This window comes from Centroberyx gerrardi, chromosome 4 (assembly GCF_048128805.1).
Source record: "Centroberyx gerrardi isolate f3 chromosome 4, fCenGer3.hap1.cur.20231027, whole genome shotgun sequence".
NCBI classification, from domain to species: domain Eukaryota; kingdom Metazoa; phylum Chordata; class Actinopteri; order Beryciformes; family Berycidae; genus Centroberyx; species Centroberyx gerrardi.
In genome coordinates this window covers 418,760-438,759 of record NC_136000.1, presented here as the reverse complement: position 1 = coordinate 438,759, position 20,000 = coordinate 418,760, and the positions used below count along the sequence as shown (strand labels likewise).

Below are 20,000 nucleotides of genomic sequence, written 5' to 3'. Positions count from 1 at the left end.
CTGCCTCAGCGCTTCCCAACAACACCTTTTTACCGTCTTATGTTCTTGTCCAGAGACAAACCGCTGCAACAAGCTGTACTCCAATCCTCTCAGTCCGTGTTGGAGTACTTTGCAAAAAGGATGCTGCTTGTCTCCTCTCCTGTTGGTGATCTTCATGGACAGGAGATCAAGGAGCAGCCGGTCTGGAGAGAGTCCAGTTCAGTGACATTAGGGAGGATCTGTTCTGTTTGAGGATGATGTTGTCCTTCTGGCTTCACACTGTGATCTCTGATGGGAACTGGAGCGCTTTGGGATGAGGATCAGCTCCTCCAAGCCTGAGACCGTGGTTCTCTCCTGTCCCATCCAGCTGCCCCAAGTGGAGTTCAGGTTCCTCAGGTCTGATTCACCAGTGAATAAGGGTAAAACGGGTTGTGACATTGACCGCCAGTTAGGTGCAGCGGCTGCAATAATGTAGGTGTTGTATTGGACTGTGGAGGTGAAGAGAGAGCTGAGCCACAAAACAAAGGTCTTGATTTACCGATCGATCTTCATTCAGACCCTCAGCTACGCTCACAAACTCCGGATGAGACCGAAAGACTCAGATCCTGGATTCAAGTGACAGAAATTAGGTTTCTCCTCAGGGTGAAATGAGGTTTCTCATCAGAATGACTCATTGAGAGGAGTAAGTTGAAGGGACGAGACCTAGGGCAGAGCCAGGACATGCTGGAGGCACTACATCTCCCAGCATGCCTAGGAGGAGGAGCTGGAGGAAGCTACTGTTCTGCTTGCCTGCTGCCACCAAGACCCCAACATGGATTAACAGCTAGAAAATGGATGGATGGATGGATGGATGGATGGATGGATGGATGGTATGTGTTTGTGTTTTTGTGTTTGTGTGTGTGTGTGTGTGTGTGTGTGTGTGCGTGTGTGCGTGTGTGTGTGTGTGTGTGTGTCCTCACCACATCCATGATCTGCAGCAGGCTGAAGCTGAAGTGGACGGTCAGGCTGTGGGAGTCGTTGCTGACCGGTCGCTCCAGTGGGTTGTAGTTCCTCATCAGCTCCTTATAGAGCCGCCGCTGATACGCCCCCTGCTGGGAGGCTGCACACACACACACACACACGCACACACACACACACATACACACACACAGTCTGATCAGATTGTACACACCAACAGCAGATGGTGAATCTTAGCTCAGTTTGTCACTGTTTCTCTGAATTTAAATGTCCTCATGCATCACAGCTTCTACATTTCAGCCAAAAAAGAGTCTTTGGGCTTTACTCATTACGTATTATCAAATAATATCCTGCTTCAGACTCCTGAGTCTCATTCCTCCACTCTTCAGATTTTGTGGAGCGATTCAGAGAGTCTGGTGTTCCCATCGTCAACAGCTTGTTCTCGCTCCGAGGAACAGTCCAGCCAATCAGAGCCTGTGTGGGCGGGACTAAAGTTTGAACCGTTCCTGCAACGGTTTTTCATTGGTGTTTCAGCAGAATAGATTTGTTGAAATCTCCTCCTTAACCAACAGATTGTCTTTGCAAAGACGATATTTTTGTCCAAATGGACGACATTCTTGGGTCAGTTGGTAAATGTCTGCTAACATGTAGAGGCTGACTGGCTGCAGCATCATGTGACTGAAGCGACGTCAGAGCGGCCGATACGTCAGTCACTAGTGATCGGTTCAGATACATGGTCACTAGTGATTGGTCTCTAGTGAACGGTTCAGATACATGGTCACTTGTGATCGGTCTCTAGTGATCGGTTCAGATACATGGTCACTAGTGATTGGTCTCTAGTGAACGGTTCAGATACATGGTCACTTGTGATCGGTCTCTAGTGATCGGTTCAGATACATCGTCACTAGTGATTGGTCTCTAGTGAACGGTTCAGATACATGGTCACTTGTGATCGGTCTCTAGTGATCGGTTCAGATACATCGTCACTAGTGATCGGTTCAGATACGTCGTCACTAGTGATTGGTTCAGATACGTTGTCACTAGTGATCGGTCACTAGTGATCGGTTCAGATACGTCGATCTCTAGCGATTGGTTCAGATACTTTGGTCACTAGTGATCGGTTCAGATACGTCGGTCTCTAGCGATCGGTTCAGATACTTTGGTCACTAGTGATCGATTCAGATACGTCGGTCTCTAGCGATCGGTTCAGATATGTCGGTCTCTAGTGATCGGTCACTAGTGATCGGTTCAGATATGTCGGTCTCTAGTGATCGGTCTCTAGCGATCGGTTCAGATACGTCGTCACTAGTGATTGGTTCAGATACGTCGGTCTCTAGCGATCGGTTCAGATACGTCGTCACTAGTGATCGGTTCAGATACGTCGGTCTCTAGTGATCGGTCTCTAGCGATCGGTTCAGATACATCGGTCTCTAGCAATCGGTTCAGATACGTCGTCACTAGTGATCGTTTCAGATACGTCGGTCTCTAGCGATCGGTTCAGATACGTCGGTCTCTAGTGATCGTTTCAGATACGTCGGTCTCTAGCGATCGGTTCAGATACGTCGGTCTCTAGTGATCGGTCTCTAGTGATCGTTTCAGATACGTCGGTCTCTAGCGATCGGTTCAGATACGTCGTCACTAGTGATCGTTTCAGATACGTCGTCACTAGTGATCAGTTCAGATACGTCGTCACTAGTGATCAGTTCAGATACGTCGTCACTAGTGATCTGTTCAGATACGTCGGTCACTAGTGATCGGTTCAGATACGTCGTCACTAGTGATCGGTTCAGATACGTCGTCACTAGTGATCGGTTCAGATACATCGTCACTAGTGATCGGTTCAGATACGTCGTCACTAGTGATCTGTTCAGATACATCGTCACTAGTGATCGGTTCAGATACGTCGTCACTAGTGATTGGTTCGGGGAAAATCGACCCCCCCACACAGAAAAAGTCTAAATCTCAGCTGGATGATGAGTGGAACCAGATGGACGTTCAGGCTGAACATCGGGATAATCAAACACCAAACGCTGCTTCAGATCTGAGGTTGAGGATTGTTCCCTCTCACATCTTCCTCCTCTACTTAGAAATGACTGTCTGCTTGTAATGTTGATGATCCAGGAACTGAATCTTATTCTACTGTTGCATCACTGTAAGTCTTTCTGGATAAGACCTTTGGCTGAACGCCTAATATGTCAAAGTAAATGCAAATTGGTGCCATGGGACAGCAGGTTGGTTTTTAATCCTGTTACCATGCAGAAGACTGTCTCTCTCTCTCTCTCTGTCTCTCTCTGTCTCTCTCTGTCTCTCTCTCTCTCTGTCTCTCTCTCTCTCTCTGTCTCTCTCTCTCTCTGTCTCTCTCTCTCTCTCTGTCTCTCTCTCTCTGTCTCTCTCTCTGTGTCTCTCTCTCTCCCTCTCTCTCTCTGTCTCTCTCTCTCTCTCTCTGTCTCTCTCTCTCCCTCTCGCTCTCTCTCTCTCTCTGTCTCTCTCTCTCTCTCTCTCTCTCTGTCTCTCTCTCTCTCTCTCTCTGTCTCTCTCTCTCCCTCTCGCTCTCTCTCTCTGTCTCTCTCTCTCCCTCTCGCTCTCTCTCTCTCTGTCTCTCTCTCTCCCTCTCTCTGTCTCTCTCTCTCTGTCTCTCTCTCTCTCTCTCTAATTTAGGGATAATAGGGATAAAAAATGTGCATTTAAATGATTCTCAGCAGTCTTTATGGGATTCATTATCAAATCAAGGTCTGAGCCTCTAAAGTGGAAATATGGAACTTGTTGGATGTTAAAATAACAATAAATGATCATCATCAGTCTGTGTTCAGATCTAAATCCTCAGTTTGTCTGTTCTCTTTTGTCTGTCTCTTCAGTGACGTTGGGGCGTTTTGGGGCGTAAACCACTTCCTGTGGGCATGTCTTGTGGGCGTGTCTTGTGGGCGGGGCCAGTGGGCGTGTCTTGTGGGCGGGGCCGGTGGGCGTGTCTTGTGGGCGGGGCCAGCGGTGAGGCGTGCGACCGCAGAGAAGGAAGTCACAGCAACAACAACAAGGAGGAAAGAAGAAGAAAAGAAATAAGAGCGAAGCGAAACGTTCAGAAGCACGGTGAACATCAGCGTCAGACCGGCTGACCTGATGACATCATCAAGATGATTGACAGGTGGTGGGGAGGGCAGGGCTAACAACACACTTCCTGATTGATTAAAGGTAGAACTGGATTACCAAATCCAAATCCCAATCTGAATGATCTCATTTATCTGTTTTGAAAAATATTCGGATTTAATCCAATCCGGTTACTGAAATCCTTTCAGAAAAGTAGAAGAAACAAATTGGCCCAGGTAAAAAAAATAAATTAATAAAAATATCTGTGAGCTGCTGTCAGGTCTGCAGGTCCTGAGAGACGAGACGAGACGTGTATATACATATATATATATACTGTATATTATATCTATATATCTCAGTTTAATCAGGCAGATGTTTCCGGTCCAGAGGTCCCGTCTCTCTGCAGGCTGCAGATTATTCTCTCTGCTGCTGAAGCTTCATTGCAGAGTCGAGTTTAACATTTCAGCTCAGAAGAAGAAACACACGACAGTTTGAACAGTTTAAAGTTTAAAGTGCGTCACGATTCAGACGGACGTGTTTCCACAGGAAGACTCCAGCTGATACAGTCTAATATTGTGCTTTGAAATGTAAAGTTCAGTCAGCAGAGTCTCTCCTCCAGTTAGAACGTACGCAGTACTACAGTTATACTGCAGTACTACTGTTATACTGCAGTACTACTGTCATACTGCAGTACTACAGTTATACTGCAGTACTACTGTTATACTGCAGTACTACAGTTATACTGCAGTACTACTGTTATACTGCAGTACTACAGTTATACTGCAGTACTACTGTTATACTGCAGTACTACTGTTATACTGCAGTACTACTGTTATACTGCAGTACTACTGTTATACTGCAGTACTACAGTTATACTGCAGTACTACTGTTATACTGCAGTACTACAGTTATACTGCAGTACTACTGTTATACTGCAGTACTACAGTTATACTGCAGTACTACTGTTATACTGCAGTACTACTGTTATGTACTGCTGTATTACAGTCAGACTCTGTACTGTATTGACTTCACTGTCACTTCACTTCTCACACAATCCTGTCCAGCAGCTCTGGATCAGTTTAACCTTCATTTCTTTTTTCTTTCTTTCTTTGTTGTGTCTAATTGAACTTTTCAAACAGAAGAGGAGGAAACTGACTGATTTTATTCCACTGGTGTGAACGTGGTTTTGCATCTTTGACCTTTATGGTTTTCTTTTATATTTCATACCTTGCTCTCAGATGTTGCTGTTGATTTATTCTGTTTTGTATTTTATTTCTTTGTAAAGCTCTTTCTAACTGTAAGTGCCACATAAATAAAGATTATTATTATTGTATTATTATCATTCTTATCCATTCTCTCTCTCAGGACTGCAGGTCAGTTAAATAATGAAATGAAACTAAACTCCGACCTTTAGAGGTCCAGAGACCACAGTTTGGGAAACACTGGAATAATTCAATAATAGGGAAACACCTGAGCTGCTAGGCTGTGTGAGTGTGTGTGTGTGTGTGTGTGTGTGTGTGTAGGTGTGTGAGTGTGTGTGTGTGTGTGTGTGTGTGTGTGTGTGTAGGTGTGTGTGTGTGTATTGTAGGTGTCAGTTCAGTATGGCAAGAGTTCAAATTTGACCATGTAGCTTTTAACATAATAATAAAAATAATAACAATAATAATAATAATAATACATGTTATTTATACAGCGCTTTTCATGATGCTCATTGACGCTTCATATAAACCAGAAGAAGATTAAAAAAGTAAAAACAAGGAAAATGAAAATGCAAAATAAGGGAAAAGGAAAACATGCAGAAATGTTTTCAGAAGCAAAAACAAACAAACAAACAAACAAACAAACAAACAAACAAACAAACAAACAAACACAGCAGGCAGCATCAGCAGCAGTGTTCCTCTCAGCTGATAATAATTGCTAATAATTGATCACACTGATCAAACAGTAATATCTCATCAGTCAGAACTGGATCAATATCAGCAGGTTTGGAAGTTTCGTGGTGAAAAACATCGATACAGAGAGTTTAGCTGTGGGTGTGTGTGTGTGTGTGTGTGAGTGTGAGAGTGTGTGTGTGACTGTGTGTGTGTGTGTGTGTGTGTGTGTGGACTCACCGGGCAGCAGGCAGCAGAGCGTCAGCAGACTGAAGATCCGACCGTTCATCTCCAACAGAGGAACGAAGAACTGAGCGTCTCTCCTGCTGCTGCACAGAGAAGACTGAGAGAGAGAGAGAGAGAGAGAGAGAGAGAGAGAGAGAGAGAGAGAGAGAGAGAGACAGAGAGAGAGAGAGAGAGAGAGAGAGAGAGAGACAGAGAGAGAGACAGAGAGAGAGAGAGAGAGAGAGAGAGAGAGAGAGAGAGAGAGAGAGAGAGAGAGAGAGAGAGAGAGAGAGAGAGAGAGAGACAGAGAGAGAGAGAGAGAGAGAGAGAGAGGGACAGAGAGAGAGAGAAGAGGAGGAGGGATCAATAGAGATATGTGTGTGTGTGTGTGTGTGGGGGGGGGGGGGGGGGGGTGGTTGGGGGGGGGTTGTTGTTGTTGCTCCTCCCCAAAAAAATAACAACAAAAAAAAAACCCAGAGGAGAAGAAGATCCAGCAGCAGAAACACAGAGAGGAAGACAAGACTGTCATGAAAACAGAGAGAGAGAGAGAGAGAGAGAGAGAGAGCTGGGAGGGAGTGTGTGTGTGTGTGTGTGTGTGTGTGTTGGAGCAGAGGGAATAAGAGTCTAAACCTCTCTCTCTAATAATAATCAGTGGTTCAGTCTGTGACCTCTGACCTGGGATCAGCTGACCTGTGATGTCACAGTCTGGTGTCACTGATCACTGAGCTGCTGCTTTGTCGTTTCTACTGGAGTTCGACTGATATCGCTCTCTGAAGGCCGATACCGACCCCGACGTGTTCACACTGAAGCTGAACTAAACTTTCATGTCAGAGAATCTCATCAGGATGAAAAGCCTGAAACATGCAGAGCATCATGGGAAAATAAAACTCTCCACTGAAACGTTCAGGGACAGAGAAACTCATCGCTGCCTTCACAGGAAGATTCACACAAGAAAACATTACTGAAGAAAATCTAAATCAATCTTCCTGTCAGGTTTCTGTGTTCAGGAGGAATCAACCTCCATCAGACCAGATGAGCCGATACCTGATGTTTAATAAAGGAGAATATCAGTTTCTACTGTGCTTCTACTGTGCTTTTATGGTTTGTGTTTATTAAGTTTCGTTTTGTTTGTCATATGTAAACACAGGATCAACAATACAATGAAAAGTCCTGGAGGAGAGTCAGGTCAGCTCAGCAGATAAGGCGACACGATAAGCAAAACAAATTTACAAAATATAAGCATAATACTAACAAAATACAAAAATAGCAAAATATTAACAAAATATATACGCAGCAACGTTGGTGTTGCTGATGTTGTTGATGTTGGTGTTGCAGGAACAACAGTGCATTTGCGTGTGTGTGTGTGTGAGTGTGTGTGTGTGTGTGTGAGTGTGTGTGTGTGTGTGTGTGAGTGTTTGTGTATGTGTGCAATGTTGTTTGGAAAGTTGTCTACTTTGTGGGTGAGTATGGGGGAGGAGGGGGAGGAAATCCCTGACCCGGGCCTTTCACTCCTTTGTTTTGAGATCTATGAACATAAAAGTGAGTGTAGTGCACAGAGAGTGTGTATCGGTCCTGGTTCAATAGCAGCAGTCCGGGGAATAGTGCACTTATTATCTAAATAGTGCAGACAAGCAGAAATGCAATGAGGGGTGCCAACTTTATGAGTTCAGAAGCCTGATGGCCTGGTGATAAAAACTGTTTTCAGGTCTGGTGGTGCTGCAGCCATGCTCCGGTATCCTCTACCAGACGGTAAGGACAGCAGTCTGTGTGCTGGGAGGCTGCGGTCCTTCATGATACTGGTCCTTCATGATACTGCGGTCCTTCATGATACTGCGGTCCTTCATGATACTGGTCCTTCATGATACTGTGGTCCTTCATGATGCTGGTCCTTCATGATACTGGCCCTTCATGATACAGCGGTCCTTCATGATACTGGTCCTTCATGATACTGCGGTCCTTCATGATACTGGTCCTTCATGATACTGGTCCTTCATGATACTGTGGTCCTTCATGATACTGGTCCTTCATGATACTGTGGTCCTTCATGATACTGGTCCTTCATGATGCTGTGGTCCTTCATGATACTGTGGTCCTTCATGATACTGTGGTCCTTCATGATACTGCGGTCCTTCATGATACTGCGGTCCTTCATGATACTGTGGTCCTTCATGATACTGTGGTCCTTCATGATACTGGTCCTTCATGATACTGGTCCTTCATGATACTGCGGTCCTTCATGATACTGGTCCTTCATAATACTGGTCCTTCATGATACCGTGGTCCTTCATGATACTGTGGTCCTTCATGATACTGGTCCTTCATGATACCGTGGTCCTTCATGATACTGGTCCTTCATGATACTGCGGTCCTTCATGATACTGTGGTCCTTCATGATACTGGTCCTTCATGATACTGCGGTCCTTCATGATACTGTGGTCCTTCATGATACTGTGGTCCTTCATGATACTGGTCCTTCATGATACTGGTCCTTCATGATACTGCGGTCCTTCATGATACTGCGGTCCTTCATGATACTGCGGTCCTTCATGATACTGCGGTCCTTCATGATACTGCGGTCCTTCCACAGGCACCGCTGGTGGAAGATGTCCTGAACGGCAGGGAGTCCGTTGCCGGTGATGTGCTGTGCAGCTTTCACTACTCTCTGTAGTGATTTGCGACTGTGGGCAGAACAGTTTCCGTACCGGACTGTGATGCAGCCGGTCAGCAAGCTCTCCATGGTGCTTCTGTAGAAGTTCGTGAGGATGTTGGCGTTCATACCAGACTTCCTCAGTCTCCTCAGGAAATACAGCTGCTGGCAAGCTTTCTTGACAGCAGTGTCTGTGTGTAGGGTCCAGGAGAGATCTTCAGAGATGTGAACTCTGAGGAACTTGAAGCTGCTGACCCTTTCAACCACGGCATTACCAATGAGGATGGGAAGGTGTCCACCTCCCTGCTGTCTCCTGTAGTCCACGATCATCTCTTTTGTTTTATGTTTTCACTGTAAACTCTGACTGGACAGCAGCTGCTCCTGGGACTGAAGCCTCTGAACTGAACTGAACTGAACTGAACTGACAGCTGTTCAGCTCCTAGCAGAGATAATAGAATCCATCCTGTCAGACTTTACTGCTCCCTGGAGGGAAATCGTCTTTTCTCCTCCTCCTGTCTCCCAGCAGGAGGTCAGAGGTCAAACACACAATAATCATTGAGTCGTTGTATCGATCAATAACTCTATCAACCCCCTCAGATTTATTACAGTCGTATTGTGACTTAACGCAGCTTTAAGTGTTGAGTTTGAGTGTTTTGGAACATTTGGTCGTCTCTCAGTTTTCACAGATTCTGAACATGAAAGCTCCAGTTTTTCTAAACCTGGAAGAGAATAAAAACCTTCAGAGTTCTGGATCCAGACTGGAAACCTGCAGAGCTTCAGATCCTGAAGCATCAGGATGAGGAGAAACTTCTTTATAAAACACATTTCATACACAGCAGCTATTCAGAGTGCTTTACATGGATAAAATAAAAATAAAAACATAGGTAATAAAAGATCTAAAAAGTGAAAGTGCATTAAAATCATATTTAAAAAGACGTAAAAAATATATAAAAGATAAAAACAAAGTTAAAGAAGATATAAAAGATACATTTTGTCTTCAGTGCTGCTTATTCTATCAGCACTGATTTAGGAAATATAACGTCTGTTACTGTGATAAAATACAAAATGTAACTGTGGGGAAAAACATCTTAATAAAGTTTAACTGATAACTTGTAACCTGTCATTATGTACAGAAGCCCATTGAGGACATACAGTATATTCATACACTGACTGAACACTGACAGATCGACTGACTGAACATTTGGGAATTTAGTAATCTGCTTTCGTTCAGGATGTTGATCTCATTATCTCCAGAAAACAAAGAAAATTAACTCTTCATGGGAAAACGGCGTAAAATAAAATAAATAAATTAATAAATGTCCTCAGTGGGCTTCCGTAATCCTGCTGTGGCAGTTCTGTTAGTTTATTTGTTGAGTTCAAAATGGTTTTTGAATTAAAGTTTGGAGTCTGAACCGGAAGCTTCTGGTTTATAACTTTTAGGACATTTTTACAATCTGATGCTGTGGATGAAGAGCTGAAGTGTCAGTTGTCAGGAATCTACTGACAGAGTAGAAACCTCCAGCAGGTCAGTCAGTTTGAGTTTCACTCTGCTCTGCTGGCTGTGATTTAAACAGCTGATTAATTAGTTAATTGGTGCTGAATAATGAGCTGCTTCAGTAACGAGTCTCCAGTCAGAGACTTTACTGATGAACAGAAACTCATCCAGCAGCTGACAGCCTGCTGTGTTGTTGTTGTTGTTGTTGTTGTTGTTGTTGTTGCTCTCAGTTCAGTGAAGTTTCTGTTTCTGTGCTGACAGACTTCAGGACTGAATCTGTTGAAACTGCTTTAACTGCTAATTATAGAAATTTAAATACATGGCCGTCAGTGAGAATGTTTCCTGACTGACTTTTTGAGAGGTTTTTTTTGTTTTCCCCCCCGTCCAGACACAGTCTAACTACAGTTTCCCAGCATGCTTCACTCTGTGCAGCACGCTCTGCCTGACGCTGCGTTAATGAGAGGAGCCACAAATAAAACCAAGACAAGTTTCATTTAAAAAGCCTGAACAGCTTTTTAACGACAGAATAACGTTTCAGACCGATCAGCAAAAGTAAAAACTAAACACTAAAGCTGACAGAATATTCAGTTAGAAACAAACTGACTGAGGAAATCCATCAGTTTGAAGATCTGCAGCTGCAGTCAGAGTCAATATGAACCTTGATTTTAGAAGTACAACATTTTAGACTTTTTAAATAGCAACAGATTCACTGAAGCATTTATCAAGACAATAAACAGGCAGACAGGCAGGTCGGGATGTCCGTTAGCACAGAGCACCATCTGGTGGCAGCGAGGAGAACTGCAGCCTGAATCCAGCAGCACTGAAGGTTTTAAAACAGGAAGTCAACAGAACAAAGTTTCACCTCCTGATCTGTGGAGACGTTAAGAAGCTCTGATCTCTTCACTGTTAAATATCTTCAGTCTGATGTTCAGCATCCAGCACTCACTCAGTGATGAAGAGTCCTGGACTTCACTGCTGATCCGCTTTCCTCAACCTGCCTCTTCTTCTACTGCAGATTTACTGTTTCCCAGAAACATGGATCGTGGATTGAACAGGATCGTGGACTGAACAGGATCATGGACTGAACAGGATCATGGACTGAACAGGATCATGTGACTGAACAGGACTGAACAGGATCATGGACTGAACAGGATCATGTGACTGAACAGGATCATGGACTGAACAGGACTGAACAGGATCATGTGACTGAACAGGATCATGGACTGAACAGGATCATGTGACTGAACAGGATCATGGACTGAACAGGACTGAACAGGATCATGTGACTGAACAGGATCATGGACTGAACAGGACTGAACAGGATCATGGACTGAACAGGACTGAACAGGATCATGGACTGAACAGGACTGAACAGGATCATGTGACTGAACAGGACTGAACAGGATCATGTGACTGAACAGGATCGTGGACTGAACAGGATCGTGGACTGAACAGGTTTCACTTCACACACAAAACTGTTTCTGTTTCATTCATCAGTAGAAACTTTATTCTGTTCAGTGATTTAATGAGAAGAAAATCACACAATCTGCTTGATTCTGATTCATCTGCATAGAAGACGGTTAGAAAAGATTTAAATACATATTCCACAGTTTAATATTTCAGTTATTGATTATTGGTTCTGTTCTGTTTATTGTTAAACTGGCACTTTATCTGGCTGAAGGAAGAACAGCCAGCAGGTCAGTCAGCTGGCCAGTCAGTCAGTAAACCAGTCAGTAAACCAGTCAGTCAGCTGGCCAGTCAGTAAACTAGTCAGTAAACCAGTCAGTTAGTCATACAACCAGTCAATAAACCAGTGGGTCAGTTAGCAAACCAGTCAGTCAGCTGGCCAGTCAGTCAGTAAACCAGTCAGTCAGTGGGTCAGCTGGCCAGTCAGTCAATAAACCAGTCAGTCAGTCAGTCAGTCAGTAAACCAGTCAGTCAGTCAGTAAACCAGTCAGTCAGTGGGTCAGCTGGCCAGTCAGTCAATAAACCAGTGGGTCAGTCAGTCAGTCAGTCAGTAAACCAGTCAGTCAGTCAGTCAGTCAGTCAGTCAGTAAACCAGTCAGTCAGTCAGTAAACCAGTCAGTCAGTCAGTAAACCAGTCAGTCAGTCAGTCAGTCAGTCAGTAAACCAGTCAGTCAGTCAGTAAACCAGTCAGTCAGTGGGTCAGCTGGCCAGTCAGTCAATAAACCAGTCAGTCAGTCAGTCAGTCAGTCAGTCAGTAAACCAGTCAGTCAGTGGGTCAGCTGGCCAGCCGGTCGCTGAGGTACGCGGCGGTCTTGGCGTCCTGCAGCAGTGTGTTGGTGACATCATACAGCTGCTGCTGATAGGCCAGTCTGTAGCGGCTGTAGGCGTCGTCACAGTGAGTCAGCAGGCGCTTCAGGTGAGCAGAGAGGCTGCTGGGAGATCTGGGACAGCTGGGAGAGCTGCTCAGTCTGGAAGAAACAACAGACAGAACAGATCAGATTAGACTTTATTGATCCCAGGCCCCGCCCCCTGCAGGCTGATCAAACCTCTGTCTTACTTTTTGAAAATGTCCTCAAACAGGCCGGCGCTGAGCGGCCGGTGGCGTTTCAGCTCCTCCAGGTAGACGAAGTCTCCGTTCAGGATCACCTTCTGGAACAAAACCTCCGCCCAGTCTGGACTGAAGTCATACGCCTCCGAGACAACAAACACCTGAGAGACAAACAAGCGGTCTGTCCAGACGGTCTGCGTGGAGCCTGATGGAGTCTGTCTGTATACAGTCTATATGTACAGAGTCTGTCTATATACAGTCTATATGTACAGAGTCTGTCTGTATACAGTCTGTATGTATAAGTCTGTCTGTATACAGTCTATATGTACAGAGTCTGTCTGTATACAGTCTATATGTATAAGTCTGTCTGTATACAGTCTGTATGTACAGAGTCTATATGTACAGAGTCTGTCTGTATACAGTCTATATGTATAAGTCTGTCTGTATACAGTCTGTATGTACAGAGTCTGTATGTACAGAGTCTGTCTGTATACAGTCTATATGTACAGAGTCTGTCTGTATACAGTCTATATGTACAGAGTCTGTCTGTATACAGTCTATATGTATAAGTCTGTCTGTATACAGTCTGTATGTACAGAGTCTATATGTACAGAGTCTGTCTGTATACAGTCTATATGTACAGAGTCTGTCTGTATACAGTCTATATGTACAGAGTTTGTCTGTATACAGTCTGTATGTACAGAGTCTGTCTATATACAGTCTATATGTACAGAGTCTGTCTGTATACAGTCTGTATGTACAGAGTCTGTCTATATACAGTCTATATGTACAGAGTCTGTCTATATACAGTCTGTATGTACAGAGTCTGTCTGTATACAGTCTATATGTACAGAGTCTGTCTGTATACAGTCTGTATGTACAGAGTCTATATGTACAGAGTCTGTCTGTATACAGTCTATATGTATAAGTCTGTCTGTATACAGTCTGTATGTACAGAGTCTGTCTGTATACAGTCTATATGTATAAGTCTGTCTGTATACAGTCTATATGTATAAGTCTGTCTGTATACAGTCTATATGTATACAGTCTATATGTACAGTCTGTCTATATACAGTCTATATGTATAAGTCTATATGTATACAGTCTATATGTATACAGTCTATATGTATAGTATATATGTATAAGTCTATATGTATAAGTCTATATGTATACAGTCTATATGTATAGTCTATATGTATAGTCTATATGTATAAGTCTATATGTACAGAGTCTATATGTATAAGTCTATATGTATAGTCTATATATATAAGTCTATATGTATACAGTCTATATGTACAGAGTCTATATGTATAAGTCTATATGTACAGAGTCTATATGTATAAGTCTATATGTATAGTCTATATATATGTCTGTCTGTATACAGTCTATATGTACAGAGTCTGTCTATATACAGTCTATATGTATAAGTCTGTCTGTATACAGTCTGTATGTATAAGTCTGTCTGTATACAGTCTGTATGTACAGAGTCTGTCTGTATACAGTCTATATGTATAAGTCTGTCTGTATACAGTCTATATGTATAAGTCTGTCTGTATACAGTCTGTATGTACAGAGTCTATATGTACAGAGTCTGTCTGTATACAGTCTATATGTATAGGTCTGTCTGTATACAGTCTATATGTACACAGTCTATATGTATAAGTCTGTCTGTATACAGTCTATATGTACACAGTCTATATGTATAAGTCTGTCTGTATACAGTCTATATGTATAAGTCTGTCTGTATACAGTCTGTATGTACAGAGTCTGTCTGTATACAGTCTATATGTATAAGTCTGTCTGTATACAGTCTGTATGTACAGAGTCTATATGTACAGAGTCTGTCTGTATACAGTCTATATGTATAGGTCTGTCTGTATACAGTCTATATGTACACAGTCTATATGTATAAGACTGTCTGTATACAGTCTATATGTACACAGTCTATATGTATAAGTCTGTCTGTATATAGTCTATATGTATAAGTCTGTCTGTATACAGTCTGTCTGTATATAGTCTATATGTATAAGTCTGTCTGTATACAGTCTGTATGTATAAGTCTGTCTGTATACAGTCTATATGTATAAGTCTGTCTGTATACAGTCTGTATGTACAGTCTGTCTATATACAGTCTATATGTATACAGTCTATGTACAGAGTCTGTCTATATACAGTCTATATGTATAAGTCTATATGTATACAGTCTATATGTATACAGTCTATATGTATAGTCTATATGTATAAGTCTATATGTATACAGTCTATATGTATAGTCTATATGTATAAGTCTATATGTACAGTCTATATGTATAAGTCTATATGTATACAGTCTATATGTATAGTCTATATGTATAAGTCTATATGTACAGTCTATATGTATAAGTCTATATGTATACAGTCTATATGTATAGTCTATATGTATAAGTCTATATGTACAGAGTCTATATGTATAAGTCTATATGTATACAGTCTATATGTATAGTCTATATATAAAAGTCTATATGTATACAGTCTATATGTACAGAGTCTATATGTATAAGTCTATATGTACAGAGTCTATATGTATAGAGTCTATATGTGTACAGTCTATATGTACAGAGTCTATATGTACAGTCTGTATGTATACAGTCTATATGTATAAGTCTATATGTATACAGTCTATATGTACAGAGTCTATATGTACAGTCTGTCTGTATACAGTCTATATGTATAAGTCTATATGTATACAGTCTATATGTACAGAGTCTATATGTACAGAGTCTGTCTGTATACAGTCTATATGTATAAGTCTATATGTATACAGTCTATATGTATACAGTCTATATGTAGAGTCTATATGTACAGAGTCTATATGTATACAGTCTATATGTACAGAGTCTATATGTATACAGTCTATATGTGCAGAGTCTATATGTACAGAGTCTATATGTATACAGTCTATATGTACAGTCTATATGTATACAGTCTATATGTATAAGTCTATATGTATAGTCTATATGTATACAGTCTATATGTAGAGTCTATATATATACAGTCTATATGTATACAGTCTATATGTAGAGTCTATATGTACAGAGTCTATATGTATACAGTCTATATGTAGAGTCTATATGTACAGAGTCTATATGTATACAGTCTATATGTACAGAGTCTATATGTATACAGTCTATATGTACAGAGTCTATATGTATACAGTCTATATGTATACAGTCTATATGTAGAGTCTATATGTACAGAGTCTATATGTATACAGTCTATATGTAGAGTCTATATGTACAGAGTCTATATGTATACAGTCTATATGTACAGAGTCTATATGTATACAGTCTATATGTGCAGAGTCTATATGTACAGAGTCTATATGTATACAGTCTATATGTACAGTCTATATGTATACAGTCTATATGTATAAGTCTATATGTATAGTCTATATGTATACAGTCTATATGTAGAGTCTATATATATACAGTCTATATGTATACAGTCTATATGTAGAGTCTATATGTATACAGTCTATATGTACAGAGTCTATATGTATACAGTCTATATGTGCAGAGTCTATATGTATACAGTCTATATGTACAGAGTCTATATGTATACAGTCTATATGTGCAGAGTCTATATGTACAGAGTCTATATGTATACAGTCTATATGTATAAGTCTATATGTATAGTCTATATGTATAGTCTATATGTAGAGTCTATATATATAGTCTATATGTATACAGTCTATATGTACAGAGTCTATATGTATACAGTCTATATGTATACAGTCTATATGTACAGAGTCTATATGTATACAGTCTATATGTATACAGTCTATATGTACAGAGTCTATATGTATACAGTCTATATGTGCAGAGTCTATATGTACAGAGTCTATATGTATACAGTCTATATGTACAGAGTCTATATGTACAGAGTCTATATGTATACAGTCTATATGTACAGAGTCTATATGTATACAGTCTATATGTATAAGTCTATATGTATACAGTCTATATGTACAGAGTCTATATGTATACAGTCTATATGTATACAGTCTATATGTACAGAGTCTATATGTATACAGTCTATATGTGCAGAGTCTATATGTACAGAGTCTATATGTATACAGTCTATATGTACAGAGTCTATATGTACAGAGTCTATATGTATACAGTCTATATGTACAGAGTCTATATGTATACAGTCTATATGTATAAGTCTATATGTATACAGTCTATATGTACAGAGTCTATATGTATACAGTCTATATGTGACTGATAGAGTCTATATGTATAGAGTCTGTGTGTGTGTGTGTGTGTGTGTGTGTGTGTTTGCATTTCTGTGTTTATCAGGACCAAATGTCCTCACAAGGATAGAAAGATGTGGAAAATCGTCAAAAGTCATCAGTGAAGGTCCTCACAGGTAGTGATGTAATAATAAAAATGTGTGTGTGTGTGTGTGTGTGTGTGTGTGTGTGTGTGGACCTGGTAGCATCGTGGCAGGGCCACCATGGCGCTCGGCAGCTCTGCAGGTCGCAGGTTGATGACACGCTGCTCTGAGCCCTGGTTCAGGAAGTGCAGCTGAAGAAGAACCAGCTTGGCCGTCCGGACACAGCGGCTGGCCTGTCGCACGCACGAGTCCTGCACACACACACACACACACACACACACACACACAGTTAGTATGTATATCAGTGTATCGGTGCAGCAGTGTGGTCAGATCAGATCAGACTCATACCTTGGAGTAACTCTCTGCAGCGTCCTTCAGCAGATCCAGCACCTTGAGCAAGGCACTCTTCAGCTCCGCGGTCACGACTGAGAGGAAAACAAGATGACATCAGTCAGGACCGACAGTGAAGATGAAGCTGGGATCGACATTAAAGGTTAGCTGCTAGCTGTTAGCGGCCTGCTAGCTGTTAGCGCTCTGCTAGCTGTTAGCGGCCTGCTAGCTGTTAGCGGCCTGCTAGCTGTTAGCGGCCTGCTAGCTGTTAGCACTCTGCTAGCTGTTAGCGGCCTGCTAGCTGTTAGCGCTCTGCTAGCTGTTAGCGGCCTGCTAGCTGTTAGCGCTCTGCTAGCTGTTAGCGGCCTGCTAGCTGTTAGCAGTTAGCTGCTAGCTCACCCCAGGGCTGAGCCTCGATGATCTTCAGCTGCGTCCTGGCTGCCATCTCATGGTTCTCTCCGATCTCCCTCCTCATGCTGAAGCACAGAGCCACCATGTTGTGCTTCTCACTGTCCGCAGGGAGGCAGCGCTTAATGTAGTCCAGCAGGGCCGTCTTCAGACTGGAGCTCTGCAGCGGGAGACATGGGGTCAACATGAGGTCAACATGGGGTCAACATGAGGTCAACATGAGGTCAACATGGGGTCAACATGAGGTCAACATGAGGTCAACATGGGGTCAACATGAGGTCAACATGGGGTCAACATGGGGTCAACATGGGGTCAACATGAGGTCAACATGGGGTCAACATGAGGTCAACATGAGGTCAACATGGGGTCAACATGGGGTCAACATGGGGTCAACATGAGGTCAACATGGGGTCAACATGGGGTCAACATGAGGTCAACATGAGGTCAACATGGGGTCAACATGGGGTCAACATGAGGTCAACATGGGGTCAACATGGGGTCAACATGAGGTCAACATGGGGTCAACATGGGGTCAACATGAGGTCAACATGGGGTCAACATGGGGTCAACATGGGGTCAACATCAGATCAACAGGAGGTCAACATGGGGTCAACATGGGGTCAACATGGGGTCAACATGGGGTCAACATCAGATCAACAGGAGGTCAACATGGGGTCAACATGGGGTCAACATGGGGTCAACATGAGGTCAACATGGGGTCAACATGGGGTCAACATGGGGTCAACATGAGGTCAACATGGGGTCAACATGGGGTCAACATGGGGTCAACAGGAGGTCAACATGGGGTCAACATGAGGTCAACATGGGGTCAACATGAGGTCAACATGGGGTCAACATCAGATCAACAGGAGGTCAACATGGGGTCAACATGGGGTCAACATGGTGTTAACATGGTGTTAACATGGGGTCAACATGGGGTCAACATGGTGTTAACATGGTGTCAACATGGGGTCAACATGGGGTCAACATGGTGTCAACATGGGGTCAACATGGGGTCAACATGGTGTTAACATGGTGTTAACATGGGGTCAACATGGGGTCAACATGGTGTTAACATGGTGTTAACATGGGGTCAACATGGTGTTAACATGGTGTTAACATGGGGTCAACATGGGGTCAACATGAGGTCAACATGGTGTCAATTTGAGATTAATATGGAATTAACTGGATTAATATGGAAATGAAGATGGGATTAACATGGGAATAAACTGGCATTTAAATGGGATCTGTTTGTGTGTGTGTGTGTGTGTGTGTGTGTGCATGTGTGTGTGTGTGTGTGTGTGTCTGACCTGTCCTCTGTCTGTCTCTACTTTCTTCCTCAGTAGAATCTCAAAGCGATGGTTCTGATGCAGCAGGTCGAAGATGTACGTCATCTCATTATACCTGCCGATACCTGTGAGCAGGCGCACCTGCACACACACACACACACACACACACACACACACACACATTATCAATTTCACAGTCTGATCAGATTGTCTGACAGACAGCAGATGGTATCGAGGGATGAATGCAGTCTTCTTCTCATATCATCCACACCAGATTATATGAACACTATAGAGCAGAGCAGCTTGGGGGGGGGGGGGGGGGGGGGGGGGGGGATATTCTGAGAAAAAACTCTGAGACTAAAGTCAGAAATGTTGTGAGTCAGAGTGGCGGCAGGGCCGGATTCAGCCTGCTCTGACTGCTAAATTTCCTTGGGGGCTTTTTACAGTCATCATGCTTGCCAATAAAATATAATATACTATATTATTATAAAGAGTTAGGCTCACTGCCATAAGTATGTTCTACTTAGATTTGATTTTCTTTCATTTTTCCCCACAGCCATCCACTCCTAATAGGACAGCTTTATTTTATTCATTGTAACATCTTGAATTACATAACACTAATCACTTTTACCTGCCACCACCAACCCATATTAGGAGAGCAAATTATTAATAATTTATAATTTACGGTTACAAAAACACATTGTGATAGGACACTGGCTCCAGTGAAGCCATGGGTGCAGTGTCCGGTCTGGATCTGGGGTTTGGCTGGTCTGGACTCCCTCGGTCTCTTGTTGTCCCTGCTAAGATACTGATAGAATGGACATTA

General features: G+C 42.5%; 2 protein-coding genes across 2 annotated transcripts in view; both read right to left on the bottom strand.

Annotated features, from left to right (window-relative positions):
* Window positions 1-6,227, bottom strand: part of LOC139921753 (neuronal acetylcholine receptor subunit alpha-7) — a 47,109-nt gene extending 40,882 nt beyond the window's left edge. The window contains exons 1-2 of the mRNA XM_078283118.1: window positions 6,129-6,227; window positions 939-1,078 (exon numbers count right to left, since the gene is read on the bottom strand). Coding sequence (XP_078139244.1) covers window positions 939-1,078; window positions 6,129-6,177 — 189 coding nt within the window. The 5' untranslated portion in view covers window positions 6,178-6,227. The remainder of the gene's footprint in view (window positions 1-938; window positions 1,079-6,128) is intronic.
* Window positions 6,228-11,727: 5,500 nt separating this feature from the next.
* The window catches only part of spg11 (SPG11 vesicle trafficking associated, spatacsin), a 47,573-nt gene continuing 39,300 nt past the window's right edge, over window positions 11,728-20,000 (bottom strand). Inside the window, 6 exon segments of the mRNA XM_078283017.1 lie at window positions 11,728-12,690; window positions 12,780-12,931; window positions 17,243-17,398; window positions 17,496-17,572; window positions 17,877-18,045; window positions 19,196-19,315. Of these exon segments, the coding sequence (XP_078139143.1) occupies window positions 12,498-12,690; window positions 12,780-12,931; window positions 17,243-17,398; window positions 17,496-17,572; window positions 17,877-18,045; window positions 19,196-19,315 (867 nt within the window). The 3' untranslated portion in view covers window positions 11,728-12,497.